An 11,694-nucleotide genomic window follows, 5' to 3' on the forward strand; every position below is an offset into this window, starting at 1 on the left:
GAAGAGGCGTAGGCGAGAGAGGATGTGCTCGGATAGGGATAGGGCTGGGAAAGAGAGAAAGGGATGAGATGGCTAAACAGAGAGGAGACAGAGGAGAGGAGTAGGGGATAGAGAGGTATGGGTCGGGGAAGGGAGTGGTAAGGGAGAAAGAAAGGTGCGGGGAGGGGTAGCAGAAAGAGGGGGCGCGCGAAAGGCGAAGAAGGAAGAAGAGGGATGCGAGGGAGCAGGAAGAGGGAGGGGTAAAAAGGGAAGAGAGGGGAAGGGGAGAGAAGTTGGGGCCGCTGAGGGAGTGGAGGGAGTGGAGAAGGAGGGAAGAGGAGGGGGAGTGGACATAGTAGCAGGAGTGAGGGGAGGGAGAAGGGAAGGCATGATGGAGGGGAGGGATGAGGGAGGGGCGGGTGCGAAGACAAGAGTAGAATTTAGGGAGGGGAGTGATGAGAGGGAAGGGGGAGTGGGAGAAAAGTAGAGAGAGGCGAGAAGGGAGGGGATGGGGTAAAGGGAAGTGGGATAGAGAGGGAGTACAGGGCTAGGGATCGAGAGAGATGTAACGGAGCAGAGGAAAGGGGAGCCGGGAGAGGGAGGAAAGGGGAGCCGGGAGAGGGAGGAAAGGGGAGCCGGGAGAGGGAGGGAAGGGGGAAGAGAGGGGAGCTTTTACTGGCCCTGTGGTTGTGAGAAAGCGTTTGGAGGGAGCCGCAAGTGCAGGAAGCCGCTAGCCAGAGCCGCAGTGCTCACTGCTGTTTGATTGAGCCACCTCAAGTCCCTCACCAGACCGCAGTCTCATTCAGCTCCTGACTCGGATGTGAGAGCGGCCCGCTGTAGCCGCTGTTGCTGGACATGGAGAAGGGCGGGCTGGGTCCTCCGCTGAACACTTCGCCCGGGATCGGGTGCAACGGCCCGGTCATCCCGGGCTCAGGGCTTGGGGTGTCAGGGTGGGAAATCATGTCCGTGTACCTTTGGTTTTCGCTGCCACCGAGAGCAGGAGGGTGGTGGGCGGATAGCGGAGGCTCCAGCACTCCCAGTGAAGTCGCCCCAGGCCCTGAGGACTGCATGTAGCCTGAATCTGCCGGCGAGTGTGCTTGAGAGGACGGTGGGCCGTGCGGGAAAAAGTCATAATTTGTAGTCGGTCCGTAGTAATCTCCTTGATAATCTGCATGGAACAAAATAAAACAAGTATTCAGCGTTGCAGGCAAATTGAAATTCAACTCATTTCTGGTTGGGTTCTTCAAAAACACAATTCCGGTTTATGTTCCAGCTACATCATTACTCTTGAACAGTTTAGATAAGAAATGTAACAGCATTTGTCAATTTAAATGTCATGACAAAGTTGCATTCCGTTTAAAAGTGTTGCCAGAAGTTAATAAGGAAATGGTGTGATTGAGTCCTCCAGTGAAGACTTGTTGCTTCTCATCCATGCTTGTCAGAATAGGATTTAGGGAGAGGAGTAGGTTCGTGAAAGGGGGTGGGGAGTGGATGGGAGAAAGGCAAGAGAGAGGGAGAGGGTGGTCTAAAAGGGTGAAAGAAAATGGAGGGAGAAAGAGGGACGACGGGGCTAGGGATAGAGGGAGGGCGAATTTGACCACCCCATGCTCGGGATGTAGAAGTCACACACATGCCGCTCAGAAACATGACACAGATCTTCAAATTCCGGCTCATCCAATAATGGGCCCTAGTCTACACACAATTCTTCCATGGTTTCGACAAAAAACAGCATTTCTGCCTTTCGGATTTACACTCCGACATGCAAAAAGACAAAGGTGTGAATTTCCTGTCCACACCCGTATTCCCACCCAACCTGAACAAACATGATTGGTGATCCTCCCATTTTTTCATTAATTGATCATCATTATTTTGGGCTAACATGTTTGTCACGTAAAACCATTCACTGCCCTGTGACAAAGCGAAGTTCTTTTATAAATGGATGGATAGTTACAAATCACTGAAGTAAGGAACGTTGTCAGTATTTATGCATCATTTTAGTAGATCCGATTACAATTAATGGTAAATGGCGAAAGACAGGAATTTACACGCCGACAGTCAATTGACTGCTTCCTGCTTATGTGATCTACTGTACTAACCTTGCAATAAAGGCTACATTACTTTGGCGAAGTGTTAGTTTGCGTGAAATCTGATGTGCACCTACAAAATGTACAAGGATGTCTTGTGTCTATCTACAGTGGATTCCAAATGGACCTAAATACGTTCAGTCAGCACCGCGCAACCGCAGAACTGCGATTTGGAACCTGTTGCTGTCCCTTTGATGGTCTGACAGCTGCATTTTTTTTCTGACATTCCGCAAAATTTCAGTTGACATAACCAAACAAAAAGAAAATAACGACTGCTTCTGTGAAGTGTTTAGCTTTGTAGGGGTTTCAATAATATCCCTGCTAACTCGAAGTAACTATAAAGTCAATACTAATCTGTAAGTACGGTTGGGTATGAGCTATTGCTTGCAGTAGTAAGTTTTTATATGAATATAGTGCGTTTCATTCGGCCCAGAGGATTCTTAACACGCAAACCGTTTAGCAATTGGAAACGAATTCTAAACAATCATTCAGTATACAGGAATTAAATCTGGATGTATAAAGTCCTGACACATTATGCGATTGGGCGCGGCATTGGAAGCAAGGCGCTTCCAGTCACCATTTATCTCATATTAATAACGTAGTTAGCGCTAGGTACATTCAGGGGCTTCTTATCATGTGTATATGGGGAAGATAGAGTACAATTATTACATTTAATTCGCAAAAAAAACGTGAAGGGTTTAATTGAGTGAAGGTGCTGCTTTACATTTGCAAGCAGAAGGCTGCAGCAAACGGCAAGGAGCAGAGTCGTGGCGCTCTGCAAGTGACCCTCCATATGCTCCAAGAGTTCGAGGTAATTGGAACAAATCCTGGGTGAATATCCGACAAAAGACTGCAGCTGTAGCTTTGTTCGCGGAAACACAAGAGAAAGTGCACGTTGAATGGGTCAGGCTTCTCTTCAAAAAGACAGCTTCATCACAATGCATTGCTTTATGGGGCGCAACTTGGCCAGCGCCGGAGCGGAATCTCTTTCGGGGGTTGGGGAGGGGTGTGTGTGTGTGTGTGTGTATATGCGGGGGAGGGGGGGGGGGGGGGGTGGAGGTAGGGAGGTGGAGATTAAAGAGCTCAACAGGCTGCGATCATTCACTCAATAATACCCGTGCAGATGCCACAAAGCGAGTGAGAAAGTCATAGCAACCGAGCACCTTAGACCATTCGCATCGGACGCGGTTAGCAAGCGTACAATACTTGTAGCAATGTTCATTTCGTAAAAACTGAACGGATTGCGTAAAGGTTCCTGCGGAACGTTGAGATAATAGTAAAGGGGCTTCAAAGAAAAACTGTCGTGGGGGGGGGGCAGAGAGGGGTGAGGGAGATGATCATTACACAAATAAACGGTTAACGCAATGCAAAGTGACAAACACTCATCACAAGAGTAGCGGGGGCTAGCTAATGTTACTGTGTTCTTTTTAAATGCATGAAAATTGTGGGTTTTTTTTTGGACCAAGAGGCGTTACAACTCTTCTGCCTTATTCGCCTTGATGCTTTGAGGTGAAGCTAAAGGAGCCCCGAGCCAGGAGTAGGAGCCAGCCGATGGAGAGCAGACAGGCGCCTCCTTTGCAGGCCAGCGGCTTAACACAAGAACCTGCCCGCCGCGCTTTGTGCGCCTTGTTGGGGGAGAAAAAGACGGGGCACCACTGAGCCCTCAGCCCTGGGGACACGGATGAGGAGGGGGGCGGGGGGGGGGGGGGGGATATCGAGGAACGCCGCCGCTTTGACCGCAGCCAAGCTCTTTCGGAAGTTGAAATGTGGTGAAAGTACCTCCGTAGTAATTGTAGGGAGCAGTGCCCATCATTTCCGATTCGTCCAGGCGCCCTCCCAGAGGACGCATGCGCCTGGGACTTCGGAAGAAAGCGTGCCGCCGTGCTCCCAGAGCACTCAACTGCTTCATCCTTCTCTCCTTCGATCTCCTGTTCTGAAACCAAACCTGCCAAAACAATGGCCCGCTCTTTAATGCAAATACAGCAAGTGCGTTTAAGTACAGCTACCCATGTAAGCACTGAAGGGCAACACCCCGCCCCCCCCCCCCCAAATCACTTTACTCCTGTGGCTGGTCATTAAAACCAGCACCTTTCTTTCCCTCCAACTCCCCCCTCTCACTCATGGCGTGGAGGATACTGATATTACATGCAGTGATTTAACCGGCATAGAGCCAAAAAACCATTTGGAAAACAAAGATAAAACTTTGCAATTGATTGATGGAAATGTGATAACATAATTCTGACCTATCCTGAAAGATTTAATGTTCAGGGACATCCGACCGCGCCAGGGAAGACTTTACAAAGCGCTCATTGTAAATGCACCGGATAAAAGACAGGGCGTCAGATTGATTGTTCGTGTGCGGAAAATATTCGCCCGGGCATTGAGCTCCGTGCCCATTTGGTGCCCACACCCCTCCCGATGGCACCCGAGCGCGGACCCGGCCGTCCTTCAGATATTAAAAGTTTAATGTGAAGTCTCGGGGAGGAGGGGCAAAATATGTAAACCCGTGGGATAAATGAAATGAATACTTTATACATTCCATGTTCTTCGCTATGAGCCACACTGTCAACTAGAATATATCTGACTCGTAATATTTGCACTTTTGCTGAAACGTATACTTTCTGAGCACAGTAAGTGATGCTCAGGACAGACCAACCGGGGAAACAAGGAGGTGAGGCTACCTGAATAACCCGCATGTTGAGGCCTGTTTCCTGGGCCAGCTGCTCCCGTATGTGTCGGGTGGGCTTCGGAGTAGCAGCGAAAGCGGCCTTTAACGTTTCTAACTGTTTGGCTTTAATGGTGGTCCGGGGTCCTCTCCGCTTGGTGCCCATACTCTGCTCTTCGTTCTCGTTGTTCTGGGTCTCCTTGTCTGACGAGGTGGAGTTGTCCGTTTCCTTTGTATCGTCTAAATTCTGATCTTGGAGGTCAGGCGATAAACTCCGATCGGTGCACGAAGAGACTGAAAGACAGCAACGGCCTTTATTTAACCTGTCAGAAGCAGACTTCCTTGAAAGCTGCCGTTGACATCCCTCCGACAGAAGAAGGGCAAACGACAGAATTTTACCAAGTGTTAGCCTAGGACAGGCGACTTTCCAACGGCCACAATGAAATATTCCAAGTGACTAACTAAACTGGAAACATATCTCCATATCTCAGAGACGCTTCCCTGAAACACGTGTTTATTGTTTTCATTTTATTTTAGTTTTCCACTCCATTTTTTTTTAAAAAAAGAAAACTAAAGCTTTTAGAACTTACTTTCATCCTTAGTATTTTCTGAGTATTTTCGGAGAATGCATTTGTAATTTCATGCGAATTCGAATTTCCAGGCAATGACACCGTGTTTGTACAATTTTAGTGGCCTTGGATTTGATTTTAGACGCCACCCAAATCCAAAAGCAAACCCTGGGAAGGGGCATTTCCGAGGTACGATGTCCCAAAGTGGTCAATCATTCCGAAATCTTCTGGTAAGTACAATTTTCGACATCAAGCACGCGGCATGTGGTCAAAGTAAATACGCTTTTTTAAAAAAAAGATTGTCTTATTCGGAAAGTGACGATGAAGATTGACGATGGTTCCCGGTTACACAGGAGGGAGGAGTGGGACGGGGGTGATTTTAAACTAGCGACACCTCACGGGGTGGTGACGAGGGGTGGGGTGGGTGGTGGGAGTTTGGGGGAAGAGATATGAAAAAGAAACAATTCTCGCCATCGGCAAGCATTACCATTAGGTGCTGATCCAAGTCCAGTCCCTTACCTGAATTTAAGTTGGTATCTTTTAAACTGCTGGTGCTCAAATAGTCTTCCTTGCACACGAATTTGTTTTCATCGATTATATACAGTTCCTCTCCAGTCGACAGTTGTTTATTACAGACCATACAAGTGAAGCAGTTTAAGTGAAACACTTTATTTCTTGCTTTCCTTACGAGGTCACTGGGTGAGATACCTTGACAACATCCCGCACATTTCGTACCGAACCGCCTGTAAACAGAAATGGGCGTCATGTAAATATATATCACCTCCATAATTAAGTAAGCCTTTACCATCTCGCTGAGAAAATGATGTAATTAGGACAGTCACGAGGATTTGATAATTGGAACCAGTTCTGCAAACTGCCAGAGCAGCTTTTCGGAAGCGAACCAGATAACTTCAGCGGCGCTCCTTCTGTAATGAATAAAACGAGTTTCAGGAAGAATCAAAAGAAGATCGCAATTACATTCAAATCGTCCTCACTTGCACCTCACAGTTCTGTGAAAGTATCCTGTCCCTTTTAAAGAACAAACAAACCAACATCTTAAACGCTGAATAGATTTTAAACCTGAATAGATTTTAGTATAGCCATGGGTGAGAATACATCCTAAAATAGCTCATATTGGACAATGAACTTAGAACCTCAAAACCCCTGCGGCCTCAGAGGTGAACCCATTCGGTTCCACAAGAACGCTGCAATGTACATTGATGCATGTACCACACTCATGGAGAAAAGTAAGTTGTCAGAAGATACTTGTGGACTTAGTCTCTTACTTGGGCGAAAGTTGTCGTTTCTTCCATTTGACTGGTTTAAATCACTGTTTCAAAGTCGGAAACACCGCAGGGGGAGGTGGGAGAGGCCAGTAGCCTCCACCCTTTATTTCCCGGAGGGCAGGACATCAGAAGTCATGCCTGGTTCGGGACAATCGCCGGGATGATCTCCGCAGCCTCCAATCCACAGCTGCCGTTCTGACCGATTTTAGTGACAATGACATTGATTTAGTAAAATAATTAGAGATCATAAGTCAGCTTTGTTTTATCCTCGAGGTGTAATTGGTTCATTTGCAGTTTAACAGAATCAGTAAACATGTTTAAAGTATTGCTACACTAGGAACCTTCAACGAATCGTTGTTTGCATTGAGAATGGGTCATAGAGGAACGTTCTATTCTACCTGCAAGTCTGCTGGGCCCCGTGGTTAATGTTACTTCCACACACCTGCAGTTTATATTCATTCAAAACAAGTAGCAAGCGTTTGTGTTATGCCATAATTCTCTCAAATAGTTGAGTATTTGAACTACAAGTTGCTGGCACTCCCTGAAGCCCTTTAAAGTTACCCAACTTTCGACATGCACCACCGCAGGTCGCACGCTTTCGCCTACCACTTCGCTGAAGGCCCCGTCTCAACACCTTCCGTGTTGACTGTGGGGTTTGAGAAGATACACAGAACCATAAGTAGACCCGGAAACAATTAGCTGCACTGAGCGCATGAACCATCAGACTGACTGGGATACGCGTTACGGATGTTTGATTAAACAGAGTGACATTGTTGATTTCTTTATCGCATTCCCGGGTAAAAGCAATTTGGAGTGTTTCGTGGAACATCCAATACTTCATTCAGGTTGTGCGGCCCCGGTTAAGCCCTGTGTAGGCCTGAACTGGAATCAATGTCAAAATGTGTTCCCTTGGCTTTTTTTAATCATGAGCTTTTTTGATTACATGTTGTAAGTTACTTCAACTCCGCCCGACAATCCGTGTGTGTGTGAGTGTGTGTGTGAGTGAGTGAAACACATTCTGGGGACAGTTTACACTGGTCTAGTGAGCTTCAGATTCAAAATTACATGGAGTTTTAAAAAACCGAGCACGGAACTTCATCGAACTCACCTGAAGAAATCGTTTTTACAGTAAAGCTTCCCTTCTCTTGAAAAGCATTTTTCAGTCAAGTTGCACTTGCATTCACAACATTGGACGCACTTGATGTGCCACGCTCTGTCCAGCACGTTTAGGAGGAACCTGTCTAAAATAGGCCTCTCACAACCTGCACAGTGCACCATCGTGCTCTGCTTCAGGAACACAATCTTGCCTTTTCCTTTGGAAAAAAAAACGTTACTTCGAGTGACTGCAGTTTACACTTCAAAGATCCAGTTGCCCCGTTCAAGTTCCTCTTGTCAGCTTCGTAGCAGCTGCCTTATCCGTTCTGTCGAAGCTGCGCGCTTTGGGTGCGATTGTGTTTTCCTTTCTCTCCCTGAAGTTTGAAGGAGCTGGAAAATGCAAAATAATCCTTTTTTACTCTGGGATGCGCCTGCTAGCAGCTCATCCTGCTTCTTGAAGCTATCCTTACACATTCAGCAATCAACTCAAAATCATCCTAGCCGGGCTGCAATAGGACTTTTCTCGGGCGCTCATGCTGTCTCCATCATCTTTGTGTACGAAGCTGTAATTCGCGCATCCTTATTCAGATTTGGTGACGTTTGCCGTCACGTACGGGATATGCCGCCCAATCAGAGACACGCTACCATAGAAACGCTTAATTTATAGCATATCTAAATTGAATGCAACGTTGTGCCCGCACAGAGGAAAACAGCCCATTACCTTTGTGGGTGTTAGGTTTACTCGGTGCCTCATACCTTAAGTAAGAATGTCCTTCCATGCCCCTCTTTCTGGTATGAAGACTTTTTTTTCTTTTGTCCAAGTAAAAGACGTGGGTTTTGGTAAGTTAACATCTTCTAGGTTGGGTCACCTTTGTGAACAGCGCTTATCTTCCCCAGAAACAGCTTCAGAAACTAGGTACCCAAATAAAAGCCAATTAAGAGATAAAGGTCTCTTTGCATAAGTCTAAAGCTCAGAATCCGTGCTCTTAATGAAGCGATATTCAGAATTTAGATGCTGACTATACCAAACGTTCTGCCTAGCCGTAGCCTCGGGAAGGATCTGCCTATCGTTTTCTTTGTAAAGGCAACTTTATCTGATTGGTACTAATGGTTATAAATCGCAAGATAATGGATTAAATAGAATGTATGTTGTCGTAGGCTGCTGATTTAAATATGTACTTCTTTTAAAAATCCAAATGCTAGGACCTCTTAAAACTTTCTTAAGCGATTAATTGTTTTCGATTGTGTCCAATCGACAGCACGCTTTACAAACAAACGCGATTAAGAAACGAAATATACGCTTTCCTTCTTAGTATGTTGTGTCAGTTTTGTTAAATGCTAAATAAAATAAAAAAAAACCAAAAAACAGACAAAAATAGAAGCAGCAGGTTTGCGTGTTATTTTTTACAAGCCGACATCGTTTCTGGAAATCACATATCTTAGCCTGAATCTGCATTGTAGCGATTAGGACGCAGTAACGCATCAACTGGTATGGTTCATTTTTGGAGAGAGCAGATATTCTTACCTGTTGTCTTGTAGTGTAATTCGAAAGATATACATGGTGGATTAACTTTGTAGACTTAACTTCACAGTTAAAAGTGTGGGCTGACAAATGCCTCACAAAGCAACTGCTAATGGGAACAGAATGAAGCTGTTTAATTAGTCATTTCATTTTCTATCTTGGTTTTATCACCTTTACAGCATAACAAACTAAACATGTTGTATTTACTCACAGTTACATATTTTACCCATCTATCCACAGTTCCTTACAGTCTATGCTGTAAAACTTCTGATTCAGAAATCTGAGATAACGTATACATTGGCACTGTAAGGTTATTAAGTAATTAACAGCTTAGGCATTTAGGGTGTTGATGTAACATCTGAAACTTGATCTGTAGCACTTTCTGGAGTTGAATTTTGGTCGCTGAAAGTGACTCTGAGATGAACAAAGGAGCAATGAGAAATCGCTGACTGCAAAGCGTCATCCAACGCTGTAACTTTATCATACAATAGTTTGGTTTTATACGTGTTCGCTTTGGCGCTACAATGGCACTGAGAAATGGATCAGGACGTTTGATACAAAATTGGCGCGCGCATAATATACATTCATTAGATCAGTATTTGTCATAGCATTTCCCTGCTATATGATAGTTATAACTGGTTGTATTGTATTTAGTGCGGATCTGCTCATCGGTGGCTGTCTGCCTTGCTGTTGGTAACAGCACGTTACACCTGATTACCAATAAATACATGCAATTCGCATTTACTCGGCGTAATGCGCAGATGCCATTATCGCCACTGTGCATGTTCAAATGAGCATGGATCAGGCTGTTTAATCACGATTCAAAACAAAACATTCACGCCAGTGCACAAAATATTCTCATTACGCATACGTTGTACATTGTAATTCATCGTGGATTAGGCAACTGTATATGAAGATGGCCAACTCCATGTGCAGGCATTAACCCAGAGTGTGCAAGTCCCACACCATGCCAAGTACACGTATGTCACAAAGTAAATACATTTAACTTTACATTCCATTTTTGAGACGTCTAGAAATGTTATACTTGCAAAGAACGACAGCAGATTTCTTATTTCCGTAATTTGATTTGGAGGACGGTGCCAGACAGAATAATCACTTCATTGTTCATTTTAATGCGTAAGAAGTCGCAATATTTGCAAAATATTCTCGATCTCCTAGTTCCTGGCAGAGATTGAAGGGGAGAATTGGTGAGGTTTTGTTTTGAAATTGGCATGAATCTTTATTTAAGAGGCACAAAAAAAACACGACAAAGCTTTCTAAGCACAAATCATCTCCATAACATAACTAAAGACAATTTTATGCTTATGTTCCCAACGTTCAACAAACTGTTCCGTTTTCATTCGTGTTAATTCATGTGTAGTGGGAAGTGATTATTTAGACATGGAACCCCAAGTCGTTTCAAATCTGCAGTGTAATGAACTCGAGGTCACGTTTCTGTGACGTTTCATAAAAGAACAAAAGTCTGAAAAGGGTTAGTTTAGCTGGCAGGATCAGAGCGCGACATATATGTGCGTTTTGTAAGACAGACTCAGATCTTTTGGAGCCTTTGTCGGTGAAAGCATTATCAAGTTATTTTTGAGAAGGAGCACTCAGTTCCAACATCTCTTTTTTTTGGCCCGGGCAATTGTGTTTGTGAAAGACTTTTTATTTCGTTGACACAAAAGAGCAAAGATGCTGTGTAACAAATTCCTGTATTAACTATTTGTATGTTGGAGAAGTAATCTGACACCCCATAAAAGAACATCGCCCGGTTACACACCACCCGATTTGCATTGCAAATGTGTGAGATATACTGAGTATTTCCGAACTGTAGCGGAGTAAAATAACATACATTAATGGCATCCATTATTAAAATAATATCGTTGTCTTTCTGTCCCTATTAATAACGAACAACGCCTGGTTGAGCTGCTCAAGGACAGCTCGTTACATCTCCAAGAACGATTTTAATACGTTCTGATGCCTTAGTATATTATCCTAATGAAACGGTTTAATTCCTGTTTAGGTAAACAGTTCTGCCCCGTACCCAATGCTGTTAGCCCTGCAAACCTTTCAATAACACCGACATCAAGGTTTATGCCTTTTTGTGTGGATTCCGTACATTGTAAATGTTTTGAATAGTTAGGTCAAAGCATGATCGGTAATGGACGGAAATGCTGTGCAGACCTATTTTTGAAACAACCCTCTTTTGTAATTATCATTTCAATAGAGTCGGTAAATGATTAGAAATCAATAAACCCAGTGCCTATTATATAATATTCTCCAGATTGCAGAAGACTGGGCTTGTGTCTACAGGTAAAATATTTGGACATGGTGTGAATTATAAAAGGCAAAACAATTGTGGGCAGATTTTATTAAAATCGACGTATAACCTAAGTGTGCAATTCTAATTCTTGAAGATACATTAACACAAACTGCGTAGGCAACGCGATTAGGAAAAGTTATTTTGCTCTGTGTGTGCAATTTTAAAGTTAAA

The 11,694-nt window shown here is 44.4% G+C and overlaps 1 protein-coding gene across 1 annotated transcript; it reads right to left on the reverse strand.

Annotated features, from left to right (window-relative positions):
• Window positions 1–681: 681 nt before the first annotated feature.
• LOC122562473 (LIM/homeobox protein Lhx5) lies at window positions 682–8,098 on the reverse strand. Its single transcript, XM_043715313.2, has 5 exons — window positions 7,692–8,098; window positions 5,817–6,040; window positions 4,745–5,022; window positions 3,843–4,008; window positions 682–1,147 (listed from the first exon to the last, which is right to left on the reverse strand). The coding sequence occupies exons 1-5, from the start codon at window positions 7,859–7,861 to the stop codon at window positions 762–764; spliced, it is 1,224 nt and encodes a 407-aa protein (XP_043571248.1). The 5' UTR covers window positions 7,862–8,098; the 3' UTR covers window positions 682–761.
• Between the last annotated feature and the right edge of the window lie 3,596 nt (window positions 8,099–11,694).

Source organism: Chiloscyllium plagiosum, unplaced genomic scaffold, assembly GCF_037043375.1.
Source record: "Chiloscyllium plagiosum isolate Xiang-an unplaced genomic scaffold, Cpla_swu_hap1 HiC_scaffold_24, whole genome shotgun sequence".
Lineage (NCBI taxonomy): Eukaryota > Metazoa > Chordata > Chondrichthyes > Orectolobiformes > Hemiscylliidae > Chiloscyllium > Chiloscyllium plagiosum.